Below are 20,238 nucleotides of genomic sequence, written 5' to 3' on the forward strand. Positions count from 1 at the left end.
TTCCAGGTGTAGCATATAGCATTGGCATAGTATGCCAACGCAAGATGCGCTACCGTTTCAGTTGCAGGAAATAAAACATTTAAAGGATAACAAAGATATCAGAATACATGAACTGAAGCAATACTGATCCATCCTTACTGAAGCTGTGATGCAGTAAATCTGCTCCAAGTTCAAAAGAGGTGAAAATCTCTCCTAAAAACCTGTCTACGTTATTTATCTATGAGAAGAAAAACACTGCTATTTATAACCATACTGAGAAGTGTTCCAGGAAAAGTTATCTGTTTGAAGGGAATAAATTAGCTTGTTTTGTGCACTCTTCTATGTACGTACTCATCTGCTCCCATCCCCATATCATCTAATGAATGGCATCACTTTTTCCACCAAGTGATAAAGGGAGACCCGATATTGCTCTTATGGGTCTTCAATAATAATGTCTAGCAATAAAATATTGATATAAATTTCTTCTGGCATACTATTGCAGGTGCTTTTTATGGAGGAAATTACTAGCCATTTCTAATAGCAGTCCCACATTTATTTCAACATTTAAATCAAGAAAGAGGCCTTGCCTTTCAGTAGGGAGCTAGGTGCCATACTTGTAACTATCTTCTGCAAGTATTGTGATTAATGAGAGAAAATTTAAAAAAACTCATTTATGTTTTCTACCAATATTTTAGTAAACATCAGTTTTAGATGTTCTCACTGTAAAGGTAAATACATTTAATTTAAAAAATGTAAGTATTTAAATCTTGGAACCAAACATACTATTAGCAGAGAATAAACATCTTATCAACACAGCTGGGAAGATTATTTTTCTGGGTTTTTAAGAACTTCTATGACAAAGATTAAAATTTAGTGCTAATTTTTCTGTTACATGATATATTTAAAATTTTATGTAAATAGTCTTTCATCCAAAGCATCTCAAAACAATTGCCATTTAACATTTGCATGTAACACAGTGCAGTTTGCAGATGAATTAGACAAAATCACATCAGTAGTCGGAATTCAAAACCTGAAAACAAGCTGCTGAAACTTTAACTCCTGATAAAAAAATCCAAATCATGTTTTTAAATAAGCAGCTACATTATTTTTTTTTAACCAATTGAACATTTGAGTCCTCTGGTTTAAAAAAAATAGGAGTTGGAATGAAAAAATATATTCTGTTTGCTTATCTGTATAAACAGCTTTGACCAAAGAAGTCATATGCACAAAATAACAATCATGTTCAAAGATCAGAAAATGTTACAAGCAAAGAAGCTCTAGTGTAACCTTAAAGTGCAATCTCTCCTATTAGCTTTGAAACCAAGAATTCAACAAATATTTCAGATGGCTGATATCAGTACTAGAAAGAACCTACATCAGAGGATACTTGTAACAGCTTGTCCTCGTGAGACACACTGAATAAGAGTTCCCAAATTTCATATTAAGCAGCAACACAGTTAAGAAGTGCCAGAAGCATAACATGCTTCCTAAGTACCATCTACTATTATCTTGATAGTACGTCAAAAGTTACAGTCATCTCTGGTATTTCCTTCATAAGCCAGCTACTTCATCGTTACATTCTTTGGGGGCAGAAGTATTTCAACATCCATCCTCACAACCACCAAACAACGTGCATTCTGAGATCACTGTCAACACAGAACACTACAAAGTCAACTTCTTGAAAACATAGAAGACTTCAGACGCTTTGAAGCACGGATATTTCTAATACCCTAACTTAAATCTGAGATTTGGATTTAATAATAACTTTAGCATAAATCCAACAGGTTGTTTTAGTACCTCAAATACAAATGAGCCATTTAAGGAAAAACAGTGTTCCTGGAAGCAGAATCGCAGTTTCGTCCTACTGAACCAAACAGTAATATAGGAGATGAGGAATTCAAGTCAGAACGCTCAAATTCACTAAGGTAAAGCTGTTCTAACAATAATATTAAATAAATTGATAAATTAAAAAAATCAGTCTCTCACTTCACATTTTCTCCTGATTAGCACAGATATACGTACCGCTATTTGACATTTGAAAAAGATTGTTCTTCTCAAACTTCTTGAAAACACTTCCTTTTATTTCAACAAACTGCAATTTTTAAAAACAGTTAGTTAATTTTTATTGATAAAAAACTGATATAAACAAATCAGACAATAAAGTAATATGCAAACAGACATATGATACACAAAAATGAAGGATGCTGAAAAAAAATTAGGGTAGCTATATAACAAAGCTACATACTTACATTATTGGACATCATGATGGTAAGCAGTGATTTATTGTGGGAGTTGAAGGCCACATTAAGGGTTGTTGCTTGAACCATTATAAGAATAGCATGCAGGACTAGGTAGCAGGGTTAAGGAAATATTTGGAAATAATTTTTCTATACAACAGTACTGAATAGCACCAAAACTCAAATTTCCTATTTCATTCCCAAAGTTTAACAAAAAAGTTTCTATCTCCCTGTCAACTAGATTTACAGTAAGACAGAACTTAAATCTACGTAATGAACCCACAGTGCTTTGTAGCACCTAATAATTATGTTAATTTTTCTTGTTCTAAAAGAGCCCTATGACATTAGTCAGAAGAAACAGCAATACAACCTGAAGGAAAAAAATGTGAGACTAAAGAAAGATTCAGAATTAGCCTAAAGATTTAAGGGAAAACAGGTGAAAGTACAAGAATTCTAAATTCATCACCACATCTATCGGACTATGTCTCTCTTTACAGATAATATTCATCAGTTCACTGTAGGGTTAATTCACACTAAACTTGTTTGCATCCTGAATATGCATGACTTTATCCCTTCATTTCAAGAAAATGTTTTCAAGCTAGGTGCTTGTAACATTCTACTAAATAACAAAACCCCACTGTCTTCAAGACCCTGTGACCCAAAATACTCAAATACAAATCAGAAAGCAAAGTTTCCATGAACTATCCAATTATTCTTTTTCATTTTACTACACATTAGGTACTAAAAAAGCTGTCTACTACTGCAGTGGTATACTATTACGAAGGGGTTTTTTTTGAAGCAGGTTAAAACTTTTTTTTTCATTCATTTTAAAAACCTGCAGTACTGGCAATCTTATTTTTAAAGTAAAGGAACACTGATTTAGGAATACTATCATTTTTTCAAATACATTGAAATAAAATAATGGAGAGCAATTATTACTGTGTAATTTTAATTTAGAAAATTTTGCAATTTACTGAAGAAAAAGGATACAGACATACAGCACTGCCATGAAGAAGTGAGGAATCACACCTATGTGAGCTCTTTTTCTTTCCTTAGGTTCTGTAGCTGTCCAGTAAAGAGCATCCAAAATATCTTGTCCAAATGAAGAAAACAGACGATCAGCCACCTAAACAAGAATGACTTTTTACTGCCTTAAAACAATATTTTTCTCTGACAGTTGAATATGCCACCATAAGTACAGCTCAACCTAAAAAAAAGTTTCACATTATTTATCACCTTCCATCTCTTGTTCATTTCATTTCCACTCCGGATTTCACAATGATATTGTTCCTTTTGTATACTCAGCAGCTTACTTCTCCCCTCAAATTTACTATCGCCTTTTCAACAGTATTCACAATATATAACCACATAATGTTATCTTAGAAGCTTCCTTGGAAGACATCAAGCGCAGTTCAAACTTCAGCCTTTGATTAAGCAACATGTATGTGCATCAACTATCCTAAATGTTTTTTTCCCATCCCCCTGGGTTTAATAGGGGAAAAAAAAATTGTTAATTTCAAATGTGCAATAGGGATACATCAGCCAACACGTACAAAAAGGACTGAAATTAGATTTGGCTGGTACTGTTTCCTTACATCTTGAAATAAAGTATATACTCAATAAAATCTCTGCATAAAGCAGAATTCAAAATTAAAAGTACTATAACACACAGCAAGTGATCAAGAGGGACAAGAAATTCGGCAAAAAACGGGAAAATTAGTTTGAAAAAAACTACAACATCTGAAATGTAAGCCAAAGAATATATGCACAAGTATGAAAAAACCTAGCAGTAATTCTAAAGATCAGAAAAACATGGATAGCACATGTGAGCTTGTAATTCAAAACCACAGCAAGAAAGGTCACATGGAGTTCCACCAGTTCTCAACACTTCAGAATCCACAAGCATGTAAAACTGAAGATCATTACAAGGCAAGATTGTTATCAGTCAGTTCAGTGATTTTAAAACTAAGCTGCACGGGACAACAAAAATGGCACTTCAAAAATTAAATTCAGTATCACGACGCACATGTCTGGCTAAAAAGAGAGAGATATCTTTCATTGCTTACTAACTCAACCAAACGGAAATAGTTAAATATGAAAAACTGATTATCTCTACTTAATAAAGACAACTGATATTTCCTCTTAATGTCTTTTTGTAAGAAAACAGTTTTGGACATGTTAAAACAACATGTAGCAATACAGAACTGGGTGCACGATGTACCTGCAAATATTGAACCATACCTATTAACTCGAAAATAAGTTCTTGGGACAACATAAGTAAACTTAGACTTGGGATTACTTCCTGACTTCGTTAATTAAGAGTTCTAAAGGTAAAGATACTGAAGGGAGAGAAGTCATATACTTCAATTTATTCAAGCCAACGTTTATTGAAGTTTCCTAAAATAGGAAGGCTGAATTAAAACAAATTTTTACTGGATGTCTCAAGTAAACTGTACTATATGCTATTCTTAAAGCACCACCTATGAAATAAAGTGAACAAAACCACGAGTTAATGAATTACCAGAAAACTGAAGTTCAAAAACCCATCAGTTTGAGAGATATTTACAGTAGTATTGTTTTCGGCTTTTTAATTTTGTAAATTAAGGTGGTCTGCATTATGTGGTTCCTGCTCATTGTGATGACCCATTGAGTAATTACATCTGGTGTAGTAACACCAACTACAGAATGCTTAGAGTTTGGTAAGTTTTTATTCACAATATTGTGAGGGTTTTAATAGATAAAATGGTGGCTTTGCTTTCCTTTTTATTTAAGCAGTCCTTGTTTCTTAGCTGACAGGATAGAAAATATTAAAACCCACCACACAATATTGTTGCTTGCTTTTCCAAATACGACTTACCTAAACCCTACATGCCGGCTCCAGGCTCCAGCAGAATTCCATGGTGAGTGCTGTCACCAGCGTAATGCACACTGGGGCTTCACAAGGAGCAGGAGCCGGTGGGTCTGAATCTAAAAAAGAAAAGTGTCATTTAAGCCAAATGTGCTGAATGCTCCCCTTAGGCTGTCTATCTGGAGCATTCAGCACATAATTTGAAGATTTTGCATTCCTCATATCTGTCCAGGACAATATTCCCTGGACTTGCCAACAGCCGAAAACATTAGGACATTGTAAACATCTCTGTTGCTCACTAATTTAACTAAATTAAAAAGATCTTCCTGTTTTGAAAACGTGTGAAAATGTGAAGCTTATTACTTTAAAAAAAGTGTATTTATCGGTTCCTTAAAAAGCATTGCTTGGCATTAGTAGCAAAGACTTACAACAAAATTCACTTGAAGTAGTCTAAGCAAGCCAATATTCAAACTGTGGAAAGTTAAAACATCAACCAGCTCTTTCAGTGGGATCCCATGACATTTTCTGCCAACACTGTGGCTGCAACCTACCACAGTAAAAAAGCCCCTTAAGAAAACATGCCCTCTGCTTCGAATAACTAAAGAGTGGTAACAGACTTCTCCCTTTCCTAAAAAAAAAAAGAAAAAAAAAAAAGAAAAAAAAAGAAACTCATGCAGCACTTCTTAGTTGAGACACACACTTTTGGTTCTGCCAAATGTAGCAAAGAAACTCAACTCTTCATTCAAAATGGAATGGCACATGGCTTCCAATTCACAGCAAACACTACAGTCCCTCTCAAATTACATGGTAAGCACACAGTGCTGTACTTTCTCAAGCTTTAAGAGAAGTGACTCAAAGCAGTCTTGAAATAAAGAGAAATTACTATTTTAAGCACATGGATTTATTTAGTAAGTGATAATTTCTGAAAGATTATGGAACTAGATATGGATGAGTATTTCCCAACACAACTAAAAGCCACATAGTAACTCAGTGCCAATTTAATATTTGTACATGTTTTTAAGCAAATCTAAAATCAAAGGAAACAAAACCCTATGAATAAACAACTGCGGTGGTTTGTATATTTATTTCACTTAGGATAATGAAGTGTGTTCCTTATGCAATATTTTTATATTTTATGAGGAAAGAACAAATGTCTTTAGACAAAAAATTCAGATTTTGTATAAAGTGTAGCCCCATTTTAGTAGTCTTCAAACAAAGGTACAGCAGATGTTCAAACAAGGATTAATATGTTATTCAGAGATCCCAGAATCCTAGTAGAGTAACTCTTGTATACAAAACTCTGATTAAGTCCTTTTAGAAGGTTGTACTCCTATGTCCTATATTTGCAGGATGGAGATAAGATAGTAGCTATGAAAACATTATTTACTTTGTGAATCATTGATCACAGAAATGCAATTAAAAATCACATTAATAACAAAACAGAAACAATTTTTTCCCCAGAACTTCTCTTTATCTTACCTCCCAAACCAGAATTTCCTTTTCTTGTTTCACTATATTCATTCAACTCATTGTTTATGTACTCAGGCTTTTTTCTGCTAGTCAGGACTGAGACAGGTTAAGCAGTAACGTGTCCTTGCATACAATGAAAGCCACGCTTCCATAATGAAGAATTAAAAATCAAATTCCATGTTTTCTACCATCTTCCTTCTCTGGTCTTTCTCAGGATCTTACCACTATTTCAAATCAATAGTCTACTTTTCCCAATGAGTTCAAAACTTCATTCGTTCTACTTCTTGCATTTCAGTTTAAGACTTTTCTTCTTCTATTTCCAGTTCTCAATTTTCATTCAACTACATTAATAAGCTCCAGGAACTAAGCAATATGAAACTGTATCTACAAAACTTATTTTTCAAACTTGTCTGTTTCACTGCATCTAGGCTTATTATCATGGGTGTGTGCAACATTTGTGAGAATACAAGATGTGCCATATTCAAAGTACAAAGACTGTAATACAACAATATTTTAGATAGCCTGAATAAAGCATTGCTTGATATTCTGATGCCAACATTCTTACCTCAAGCATGTTATAGATGATGTAGAGCTTTATGACAGACTGTCCCCTTATCAGATGATACATCATAGAGTAGTCAACATAGTGCATCATGAAGTAGCAGATGACCAATATAACTCCTTTGAGAATGTCACATACCTGAGCAGGTTGTAGCAAACGTCTATCACTGAAATACAAAGGGCAAAAAGTTCCACTAAATGTCATATACCCACAAAATACAAATATTACCAAGACAATAGGAATTTACAGAAGCTGTTAATCAACGGTATTTTTTAATGTAGTTTATCACTGCCCCTTCCCCTGCCCCTCACTCCAACACATAAGGAACACCATGACCGTGATACATATTTATAGATTACACTCCTGAACAGGATTACATTTGCTTATCTGCCACATCCATTTAGTTAAAATATTGTATTTGTTGGGTAATGGCTCCCACTCACTAAGAACCTTCTGCATGCATGCCCTTTGGTTTTTAATTTACCTTCCCTCTTCCAGTCAATACTACTTATCATTTTGACTTCCTCAGTTACAGAAATTGTATTTGCTATAACCAAAAGAAACAAAGCAGTCATCTTCAATTTCAGTATAATGAACCAGATGCTGAGGAACAGGTTCTAAATGCAATTTCATTATCTTCTTTTAGCTCTACGCTCTGCAGTAGTAAATGCAAACAATGCGACATCAGAGCTTGAGGTTCATCTTGAACCAATGCAGAAGTTTTCTATCTATAGTCCCGCAAGTTACCCGGAAGACTAAATGAATCATTAGACAATTTCATCCTATAAACTAAAACTACAGGAACAAAATAGCTTCACCTCAATTGCCACAATAGCCGCCATAAGCATAATGAAGTTGCAAGGCAGTATTTACTTGTCTATTTGCTTAGTTTAGTATTTATAGGATGAAAAGCATTTAAAAAGCCTTCAAATTAAATCAAAAGGTTATTTGAGAATAACAAAAAATACAGATATAATTTCTATTACATGTATTTATTTTAATATACACTGAAAGGCTTTTGCAGAAGTTAACGTTTCACAAAAGTCAGAACCATTTAGCAGAACGCAAGTTATGAATTTTCATTTTCTATATTCTTAAATCATTAGGTTATCCAGAGATTAGATAATGCTCCCATAAACTGATAACACATTTAGAAAAAAAAAATAGACTAAGTTGATAAAAATTCATGCTATTTTTAAAAAGCATCTGAACAGTTACTTATGACCTCTGGGAGTCAAGACATCCTACAGACAAGTTGAAAATCCCAGCTAGCTGACTCATTCTCTTTAAATACAACATCAGAGCTGGAGTGTTATATTTCAGGTTTCTTTGTTGTCTTCCATTCAAAAGAAAAAAGCCCTGAAGACAGCATTCATGCATTATAACACTCACGGAATCACACAGCGTCATTCTACAATGGTCAAATAGATCACGCTCATTCTAGGAGTATGAACAAGAAAGTTTCCAGAACTCCCAGATTTACAGTATTACACTTTGAACAGAGAACAATTGCTCCTTTTATTATATACTTTTTACTGCATAATCTGTATTAAATTATATGCTGAATAATAGAATTCAATGTGATCCAGCACACCAGAATTGCATAGAGTGGCTTTCTCACTCTAAGAGACATTTTCTTGCTCTCAGAAGTCATCCAGTAACAGTAACCATGCGACATTTTATTTCAGACTAAGTCCTTGACAAAAAGCCTCAGTGAATTTTCTTCTTTCCCCCTCTCCGCTCCGAACTGAGTTTTAACTGAAAACACCACCTTAAAAACTTAAAGAAAACTGGAAGCGTCCATTTTCCAGCACATCCAGTAGTTGTCTGCTGCTTAAAGAACCTGTGACTATGACCTTGCATGACACACACAAAAAAATGCACCCTCTCCAACCTGCAAAATTACATGTTGAAAGTTTATTGCCCTATTTAACTACATTTGACTTAAATGATTATACTTAAATATATTAGCATACATTGAAACATTTATAGGATTTAAGCAAGCCCATGATTATGATTACCACTCATACACTGAGTAACACAGCATGTTCCTTTTTCTCCAACCTACTTCAGTTTTGAAAGTATACTCAGAGTCATTTCAGTATGAGTCTCCCAGCCAACACTCATACTCCACAACACTAGATCAGGATAAAGTGGTAAAGGTATTATTACTTCACAACAGTAATGCCAGGTCTTCGTATTTGAAAGAAAGAATCAGAATTTGTTAATTCAGAAAATTAGCATCTTCATTCTTACAGTCAACACCTACCTTATCATAAGAGAAGCAGTGTGTACCCGGTAGAGAAAACCTGACTAGCAAAAGAGACACTCACTTCAAAAGTCTATGTTTTAAAAGTATGGCAAGGTACCAAATTTTACAATGGAATGGTCTCTTGTTGAAATGCACTCGTAAGCAGAACCTGTTCTAAAGTTTCTGAGCCAGTCCTTCAGAAAGATTCTCACAGGAAAATGCTTTGATATCCACAAATCAGTACAGACCGAAAATTATCATGTTAAAGGTTTTCTGGCTTACAAATAACATCAAAGATGCTCAACCACCAAAACAGTCACAAGTCATGGTTATTCTGTACTGTTAAGCCCATCACTCTTCTGCTTGTGTTGATTTTCATCAGTATGACTACACTCAAGTAAAACCAACTCAGGAGAAGTCAACGTAAAAGCAGATAGCAACCATCACGGGGGAATACAAACTTTAAGAACAGACTACACGCAATCAAGAGCGCAACTACTCTTCTAAAGGTGGTCTCAACTCTGAAAAAATAACTCAGAAGAATAATGCCATACAAAGGTGAATCCAAATTCGCACACAGCATCCTATACACTGGAAAGATGAAGCATTTTGAGAATGTACTGTGTACAGAACAAACTGAATATCACTACAATTCAATTCAAAGGCTGCCCCAAAGGGTCAGATCAACTACACTTGATTTCTGTGCCTTCAAGGAATTAAGTTTTTGTAAAATAGAGTACCTTCAAATAATGTTTTTAGATAATTTTATCTCTCAAAGTGACTTGGATTTAGTTCCTCAGTAGTCTAGATCTTGAAAAAACTGCAGTAAACACTCCATTTTTTTCCTGAAGTTTTAACTAAAAATACACCCTATTACTGTTCTATTCAAAGTTGTGCAATAACTTCTTGTGCTTCTTATCCACATGAGAAGCAGAACCAACCGTAATGCTGTGACAACTTCTTCAAAACACATCTTTAAAAGAAGTCGCAAAAATATCCTCACAGTTTCAATTTACTCAGTTTGGTAACAGAAGAGGTCTCAGCATCTTTAACCCCTAGTCAGCACAAGAGATTATTGCAAAGGCTGACTACAGAAAACTGCTTTCTAGAAAGTGAAAAGAGTAAGAAGATCCTGGCATTTAGAATATATTCCAATGTTCTTTCCTTGTACACTAAGAAAGACCCCTTCATATTGCCTACGCAAGTAACGTATGGTCTACAACTAACATGTTTCCAATTGAGAGAGATTAACCACAACTACTGCATAAATCCAGAAAAAGCACTTCTATTGCAGCAGAATCCTTTTCTGCTCTGGCTAATAACATTTACAAAAGGATTTTGAGGTGTGGCTCTGAATATAATATGGGATAGGGATAATTATTTCCTCCAGAGACAAGGAAATCAAGTAAATGGATTAAGTCTAATGATTTGTCACCTTTTGGCAAATACACAGAACTAACTGCGAAGCCTGTAGCTGTGAAATGACGTAGTCAGAGTTCAGTGAGAACTGAACGCTGCAGTTTTAGTACATGATCAGGCTCACACCAGTTCAATATATATTTGTCACAAATCATTCCTATCCTTCACATTAAACTGTTTGATACACATGAACACACACAGGCTGATGTGATTTTTTGCCTGTCATAAAAAGTCTTAGCCCACTCATTACACACATTACGTTTTCTGCATTAATTTTTCTCAATATATGTTTCTACTTATTGACTTCAGTAACTACTCAGTTATTGGAAAGTACTTTCAGAACAATCTTGAGCACTAAGTAATCAGACCTCGTGATTAGTATCACACACCAATTCATAATGCTGCATTCATCCACACCGTGAGTACTACACAATGTCAAAAAAAAACCCCACTAAAGAAAAAAGCCGATATCAGCCAAGCTATGACAACTATGCAAAGGTCAAGAAACAAACAAGAAATACATAGCATAGTGCTGACAATAGTTTCAATATCTCATTTGAAAGTAGTGAGCCAAGAGGTAAGAACCAGACAATACTGAGCTACCGTACAACTCTAGAAACCACTGAACAGAGACAGGAGAAGTTGAAACAGCTTAGCTCATTTCAAAAGACTTTGTATTTTTACAGTTGTGCATGAAGTATGACAGAATACAGATGGAAAGATTTCACGTGAAAATTAGTTATGGGTGTTTTTTCTCAGCGAGAAAAGGAGAACAATAACTAAAGAGTGAGCATAACAAATATTTTATATTTAATCATTCTGGTTACAGAACAGCAAGCAGTAGAATCTTTCTATAGAAATCAGTTGGTCTTTTCCTTCAAAGCTATCCCAGGCGTACAGTGATGCTGCAGAAGTTAATTAAATATTAACACTTTCCTAGCTTTAGTGAACTCCGCTCTTAAAAGACAGTATTATGAGAGCCTTTGTCCAAGATGCAGTTCCTCTAATGTCCTACCAGATTCCAGAAATAATGTTACGTGAATTGTTTCACAATTTGGCTGATTACACAGCTGAATATAATCTAAATTACAACTTTCACATCTCATAAACCAGTAAATACACAGATTCAGGGCATTTGGACTGTCCTTCAAATGCACCTTATTAAGATACACGATTTCTGTCTTTTCACCTAATTATTTTCTGACGTTATTCCATTATTACTTCTAGCATTTTTGCTATATGTCATGCTCTCCAAGATGCTATTTACAGAATTTTACAAGTGGTTTCATTATGCTAAGCCTCAAGTTCCTACATTTAGCTGTACAGAACAGACTACCAAGGAATCAAATTTTTAAATTAAACTTCTTCAAACATCAAAGTACCTTAATAGTAAAGAGTAAGGCTTATCCATTCTATTATCCGCTACATAAAATCTTGTATTCCTTTACTATTACTACCACTGAATACACCGAGCTGTTTAAACATGAGATGATCCTTCAATCTGCATGAATTCAGAGTGAAAATCCAAGCATTCCTCTACAGATAAAACTCTCTCACACCATAACACTAACTAGCAAATAAAGACAACACAGATAAAACACACGTAAGGACTTCAATATTCTACAGCATGTACTCAGCAAGATGTTCAAACTCCTCAGCCTTTGGGTACGTCTCATCTACTAATTGACAGAAAATTTCCACTGAAACAAATCCTTATGTCTCCAAACAGTACAATTAAACAAATGCATGCTTTAGGGGATATACGAGTTTATTATTCATTTTAATATAAGAAAGTGATGTGCAAGCCTTACTACTAAACCTCCCTATTCCACCACAGCACACTTCTGTTTCAGCCCAGTCAATTAACAAAAGAAGCATGCCAAGCTCAATGCTTATCACACAGTCTTTGAGGCAGTTAATGAAACTACAGCAAAATTTATACAGTGCACTCACTAACATCAGCCAAGAACTAGGAATTCAGAAAACCGGCCTGTTACAGAAAAAAAATTACTTTTTTCAACACAATTCATAAGCTCAAGGTTTAATACTCATGCTTCAAACAATCCAGTTAATGGTTTCTCCACCTTGAAACACATTTACAAAGTGTGAATCCAAGTCTTTCCTCTGTTTAGAAAACCACTGGATCTGTGTATGTCCTCCTCCTATAGAAAGCTAAAAAAAAAATAAAAAAAAAATAAAAAAAAGCTACTTCCCTTATTGTCCCGATTTCGGCTGGGACAGAGCTAACTTTCTTCTCAGTAGCTAGAACAGTGCTATGTTTGGGGTTTAGCATGGGATCTAGTATGAGAAGAATGTTGATAATATACTGATGTTTTTAGTTTTTGCTAAGAAATTGAGGACTCTTCAACTTCCCATGTTTTGCTATTGTGCAGGTGCACAAGAAGCTGGGAGGGAGCACAGCCAGAGCAATGGATCCAAATTGGCCAGTGGAATATTCCCTATCATGCAACGTCATGCTCAGTATCCAGATGAGAGTTAGCTGGGAGGCTCACTCTTGCTCTTCCAGGATTGCTGTTTCGGGATTTCTCTCCTCTGGGATTGCTAGCCAGGAATGGGCTGGACATTGGTCAGCAGCTGGTGAGCAGCTGTACCATGCATCACTTGTTTGTATATTCTATTATTATTTTATTTCAATTATTGTTTTTATCTCAACCAACGAGTCTCTTTACCTTTACTTTTCCCATTCTCTCTCCCACTCCTCGGGGGGGCTGGGGAGAGTGTGCAAGCTGCTGCATGGTATTTAGCTGCCTGCCAGCTTAAAACCATGACACTTATAGTCAGCTAGGAAGAATTACTTTGCATTTCTATACAGTTAAATTAAAATACTACCATATTGGAATACTACTAAATATTCTGGCTACCCACAGATTTGTTCTGTACCTTTAGGAACAACAGTAAAAAAAAAAAAAATCTGAATTTTTTTCATGATTACTTGTGACATTTCTAAGAAAATCCACTCTAAGTGTTACAAAATTAAGAGTCGAACATTTCAAATACACAAAAAACAGCTACCTGGTGAAGAAAAATTTGGTGTGAAAAACAGTATTTGTCCTAAGCAATCTCCTTAGACAAGTGAAAGTTTAAGGAACCAGCTACCTGACTGTCATTTTCAAGTTATGTCTATTTGATACCATACTCGAAAGGCCATGATCCGTATTTCATAAAGCAATAAGACTTCTGCCTCCATCTACTGGCTGAAAAACATTAGGTTCAATCATTCATAAGGGCTATGACCATACAAATGGTCATGCTACTGATATGAAATGTTTGTGACTGTTTCAACTGAACAGCATGTCGGATTTCACAGTATTTTTCCTTTAAGTTATTAAAGAAGTAAAACAGCTCAAGGCTTTCAGTGTATTGGCATCTACCTCACGAATCCCTTTTTTGTTCCAACAGTTGTACAATTAAAGTTACTTAGCATTGAGCATTACTAAAAATAAATCACAATTTACTGATACTTGGCTTTAATACGTTACAAATCACAAGTAGCTAATGCACAAGTTTGCTTAAGTGACTGACTTCCAAAAAAACCAAGATTGGGTGTTAAGTGTTTTAATAAGCCTTGCTTATTGAAGTTAAAGTGGTTAAACCATTTGAAACATAAAATGCTAGGACAAAGAGGAATTTGTTCTTACTGTATTTAAAAAGTCTAAAAAATCTCGCTACAGTTGATTATGGTATATTTTTCAGTAACTGTCATTGCAAAATGAACAATGTTTTCACTATATTGTATACAAAGTAATCTGTAGACAAGTATACTTGTCTGAGTACTTAATTACTTTAGCATCCAATGCATAAGCACTCTGCATATATCATTTTAAACTTAACTCTGCACAGATTGTCACATGCTATCATACAACTTCATTACTTTCATGTTTCAGGCTTTCTGGTGCTCCTCAATTCTTCACTAGTCTGATTACCTATGATTTTCCAGTCACCTTGTAGAGTTGTTTGGTTTTTGATTGTTGGTTGGTTTGTTTTTTTCCAACCAACAGGAATTCAATACATTTTTCTTGTTTAATTTTACAGTTTACTGCATTTTTAATTGGTTCCTTTAGCATAGTTTCGTCCAAATAATTCAGATTACTCTAAACTATTACTCCTTCATTGTTAGCACAAAGTTTCCAATACTGATGTCACAAATACAGTAATCTGAAGATATGAATACACTATCACTGCAATAATGCTTTAGATGGATATTTTAATCTCAGTAAAATAATTAACTTAACCACCTGCACGCATATACATTTATAAACTCTTAAGATAACGGTATTATTTCTATAAATGTTATTGTACCTCACACTGTTAAAAAAACCTTTTCATTCATGTAGGTTTATTGTTCATCTAATAAAGTACTGAAGAAGTGTTTTCACAGAATCACAGAATGGTTAGGTTTGGAAGGGACCTCTGGAGATCATCTAGTCCAACCCCCTGCCAAAGCAGGTTCACCTAGAGCATGTTGCACAAGGTCGCGCCCAGGCGGGCTTGAATATCTCCAGAGAAGGAGACTCCACAACCTCCCTGGGCAGCCTGTTCCAGTGCTCTGTCACCCTCAAAGTAAAGAAGTTCCTCCTCATATTCAGATGGAACTTCCCATGTTTCAGTTTGTGCCCATTGTCCCTTGTCCTGTCGCTGGGCTCCACTGAGAAGAGTCTGGCCCCATCCTCTTGACACCCACCCCCAAGGTATTTGTAAGTGTTGATATGGTATTTCTAAGTATTTATAAGTTTTAGCACTGAGGTTACAAGTTTGAGCATGTATTTTACAGCAAACCTTTTCTAACTGTATTATTTATTCAATATTAACGCTTTGAAATAGACAACCACTGAGGTTTAATTTATAATATATTTCCATTATTGAAATGGTGGTCTAGTTAAAAGTTTTGTTTAGATATCATTTCTTTCTCCATTTTTACATCACAGATAGTTGTATGGAAACTGAACCATGGGATTTTGTTTTACATGTAGATATTTAATCTTGATCAAAGTCTTAATCCTTCAATGTATCCTTCATTAATGAACTGTTGTATCATAAATTTCTAATCTTACATGAAGCATTAACAACAATGATCAGATTAACACATTAGCATACTAAGTAAAGATGTCAGGGAAAAGAAAACCCAAAGCAAGTTTGTCTAAAGGGCACACTTGCCCATATAGCTACACACTAAGAATTTTCAAAATGCACAAAGGGATCTATTGGAAATATTTTCCTACAATTATGCTCAAGTTTGGAATTCAAGTTTGGCTTCAGGAAGAAAAGCTATTTTGATCAAATCTATTATCCAGTTTGAGACCTTAAAAACAGATACAGTTTACAGTATGGAGGACTTCACTGTTGTACAATTGTGAGATATACAGACTAAGTGCTGACAAAAATATGTCCCAAATGAAGAATTCTAAGATATGGAGAGATGACTTTGCCAAGATTAGATGGCATTTCATTTCTCAAACAATAAAAAGCCTCTACATGCACACAACACAGCACGAGATCATGCTAAGAATGAAACGAAACCAACCTTGCTGATAGGCCCCGATGAGAGCTGCCTCAAAATAAATAAAAAAAAATGAGGTTTCAAATAACTGACAACTAGAATTAGCTTTCATTAAGCTTTTATTTTTTTAATAACAGAATCAACTATAACTGAAGTCAGTAAATGAATATATGCTAAAGTGCTGTATTTTATTATGCAGAGAAATCAACTTCAAGTCTAAGTTAGCTGGCAATGAACTTTCAGAACTCACCAAAATTTATGTTAAGCATTACAAAAACACCTGCTTGAAGTACACACAAAAATATAGCTATGAACCTGACTGAAGCATTACTTAGAATAAACGTAAAAAAGCTTAAGGCACTATAAACTAAGCACAGCAGGGGCTATAGTTTTTTCTAAGATATCCTATTTTAAATTGTGCTGAACTGGTCCATGGGCACTCTATGTAAAAAATGTTTTCAGTCTATTAAGATCACAACCTGTTTCCACAGTGATGCAAAGTTACATATAGAAATATACCTACCATAAACAGCAATGAATCAATTTCATGTGCTGGTTACTAAAACTAAGTGTTGGTTTCTCCTTTGAAGTATGTTGGTTAATTTAGCTATACTATTCATTTGTAATCGGTCTTTTTACCGATTACATGCAGATGTGTGAATTTCGCTGACAGCATAGAAGGAAAAAGAAAATCAGGATTTACTCACCAAGGAGGAATCCCTGTGACACCACATTCCATCCTATAAAGGAAGTGAAAGTGCTCTTCCCTTCGGTCTGATTTACAAGAAAGAAAGAAAGAGAAGGTTGTAATGTTGCTACACTATGCACTGTTATGGAAAGGAGAAAGAAGTACTTGATCTGAGAGTTTACTACAGAAAATACTGAATGCAGCTGCCTTTTTTTGGTTGGCAGAAGGCCACACATTTTGGTGGACAGGTGCACTACTTTCTCAATGAACTTAACCAGACAATAGAAAGTTTATGTATTTAACAGCTATAGCCCTCAGCAAAAAAAAAAAATCAGGCTTGGGAATAAGTGTGCAACAGAGGTTCAAATTTATTTAATAATCTGATAATATGAACAAAGAAATAATGTCCATAATAGGAATGCCAGTATATTTGTTTGGGTTTTTTTTTTCCTGAGATGCTTTCTGTCCACAGTTTCTTTCTTGAAGTAATGCTGTTCTATTTATTTCCTACTGAAAAGTGTAAATCTATGATTTCACTGGAGGGCAATGGGAATTTTGAGAGGTACATATAATACAACTTAAGTTAATGATTTTATTGCTGACAGGACCTAAACTCACTTATTTCATGGAGAAGAGAGCAGAGTAAAAGAAAAACGCAGAACACATTTACAATCTCTATCTATTTCCACATGGAGAAATGTAAAAATCTTTTCAATCAATCTTCACATGTAAGAAAATTCATAATCTACTAAAAGCTAGAATTCAGAGAGGAAAAAAAAAGTCTCATTTTCCATAACAAGTCCTTACTTGCTTTGCGGGCAAGATGTAAAATGCCTTTAAGCATCATTAAATTGGGAGTCCCATTAGAGTTTCACTAACATGCAATTTTAGCTTTCATATAATGGTGTTTTTCAAATAATAGAGAAGAGCTTTTCCACATTCCCACAAGAGCTTTTATCGGCGTGCAACATATGTTCAAGAAAACCAAAAAGTTAGCTCTACAAAAGCGTTAAAACAAGCAGAGATATTAATCTGCCCAGAATCTCTGGGTCTGAGGTATTAACAAAAAATGTGTCTGAATTGTAAAAGGAAACCATGCCTTTCAACCACAGGTAGAGTTAGTTTTAGGAACCTATCATCAAGGACTGTAAACCTGAAGAGAACTGCACCAGGTCCACTTCTCTCTCTACCTTAGATTTGTTGCTCCACCAAAGAACGTACTTTTATGTCGTCAAAGAATATTTTAATAAAATGAGAGTAGCTTATAAGATTTGAAGAGAATAATTCAGGAAACTTCTTTCCATGGTTTGGAAGAAAATACAGCAGAGCTGGGTAGGGTTTTGGTTTTTTTTTTTTTGTAATTTCAGAAGATGCAATTTAATTTTGTGAAGTGTTTGTTAATTTTTTTAAGAGCACCCTACTCTTCACAGAGCACAGCAGTAATGAAGTTGCACCTGCCAAAACCACTACAATCTGATGATTCAGCCTCTGCCAGTTCAACTGCAGCAATTTAACCAGCAGTTTAGTTTACTTAACGACAGAAACTTGGATTCTTCTGCCTGAAGTTTTCAAAGTTTTAGTCTCTCTAAAATAGCTATGTTAACACCAACATAGCTCTGACAAATACACAGAACTATATTTACTGAAAACGAAAGATAAAGTGATGAGGAATGATGACTTAGCAGTCAAACTAAAGCACTTACACTGTCTAGGCAGAAAAAGGAAACAAATTTCTTTCCTGTTCCCTTTCAGAGCTCTGTAAAACGGAATATTAAAACACGTAGAAGAGGCTGTAAGGTGCTCCCTCTAATTTAAGCATTGCACACAACACCATAGACAGGAATTTGCCCATGTTACGTAGAATTTGGGTTTATTGTTTTAAAGAAATAATGGGTAATATGATATTTTTCTACACTGGAAAGAGCAGAAGGAGTTAGGAGGAAATAAATGAACTGAAGTGTAAACTAGAAGGGAAACAGAACATTTACTGCTCAATCATTTCACTGAGATGTTGAGAAAAAAGTCAAGATGAAGGGAGGAGCACTTTTATTTACTACACAGAATGGAATATGATGTGTCAGGTTCAAATAACAACTAGTCATGTCTCTCAACGCTTACTTGACATTTGTGAAGAAGAGCAAGCTAAAAGATAAACAGCCACCTGCTTTTTAAGTACCTTTTATAATTACAGATGTGTTTTACCTATTGAATTCTATTTTGTTGCAAACACAAAAATATATTTCCTGAGCTAGAAGAAAATCCCAAATCTTTTTTTGCATAACAAATCAAATAAGCATAACTAGAAAAACAACAACAACAAAAAAAAACACAAAATCAAGGTGCAGGCTCTGAGTATTTGGAAATAAGAATCATTACATCTGAAAAAGTTCCATTACACACTATAAACATGAATTGTGAACTTTCAGTAAAAAGCCACCAACTTTAGAACATTAATGAGTTAGACAAAGCCTCAAGTAGTGAACAAGTAAGGAGATTCTAGGGAAATAAATTCCATAAACATTTGAAGAGACTGTGACAAAAGAAACTGCTTCAGGAGTTGTTACAAAAACAAAGCCTTCTTCAGTCAAGATAATCTCAGTTTCACTGCATCTTACCTGATAACACTTTAAAGTTAACATAGTCAAGTTGAACAGATTGAACTGGATTCTACCCTGCCTCACACTCTAAAAATACTGTCAAGCAAGCAGACTAAGTTTTAACATGGCAGGTGCATGTATATATATATATACACACACGGGTGAGTGTATACGGTATTTTCAATGCCACTTTTAATTAAGTTTTAATCATAATTTCAGAAGAGCAGAAAACTTGTTTGTCAAAAGTAAAGCCAAGCTTATAAATAAGGAAGAACACTTTTTAAACAGAAAGAGGTAGTAAGATCCATAAGTTAAAATCCATTACAGTTACCTGAATTTTAATATTTTAGCAATAGCATCCGTACAGATATTACAAATAGGCACACAATTTGACTTGTCATCAGGCTAAAACTAAATAGCTGTCATATTTTTTACACAGCTAGGAAAACTCTCTTAACATAATGAAAGTCTAAGCTTCAGCTCAAAATTAACAGCACAATAAAATGTTAGAGACTGCCACCTAGTGCCTATGTTAAGCATCACCAAAGTACAAACATTTCAACTTAAGACTATAGTTTAAAATATTATTTCTTACACAACTAGACTAGCATTTGCTCTAATCAGAACACACATTCTAAACTATACATCCAGAAGCACTTAATGTATCAA

General features: G+C 34.7%; 1 protein-coding gene across 4 annotated transcripts in view; it reads right to left on the reverse strand.

The window, feature by feature from the left end:
* TAPT1 (transmembrane anterior posterior transformation 1) overlaps window positions 1-20,238 on the reverse strand; it is a 50,493-nt gene that overhangs the window by 20,348 nt on the left and 9,907 nt on the right. The window contains exons 2-7 of one of the 4 annotated variants that reach the window (XM_068403987.1): window positions 16,992-17,058; window positions 16,309-16,332; window positions 7,100-7,262; window positions 3,207-3,342; window positions 2,229-2,326; window positions 2,002-2,071 (exon numbers count right to left, since the gene is read on the reverse strand). In XM_068403987.1, the coding sequence (XP_068260088.1) occupies window positions 2,002-2,071; window positions 2,229-2,326; window positions 3,207-3,342; window positions 7,100-7,262; window positions 16,309-16,332; window positions 16,992-17,058 (558 nt within the window). The remainder of the gene's footprint in view (window positions 1-2,001; window positions 2,072-2,228; window positions 2,327-3,206; window positions 3,343-7,099; window positions 7,263-16,308; window positions 16,333-16,991; window positions 17,059-20,238) is intronic. The other 3 variants (XM_068403984.1, XM_068403988.1, XM_068403985.1) reach the window with 3 other exon arrangements.

This window comes from Nyctibius grandis, chromosome 6, assembly GCF_013368605.1.
Source record: "Nyctibius grandis isolate bNycGra1 chromosome 6, bNycGra1.pri, whole genome shotgun sequence".
NCBI classification, from domain to species: domain Eukaryota; kingdom Metazoa; phylum Chordata; class Aves; order Nyctibiiformes; family Nyctibiidae; genus Nyctibius; species Nyctibius grandis.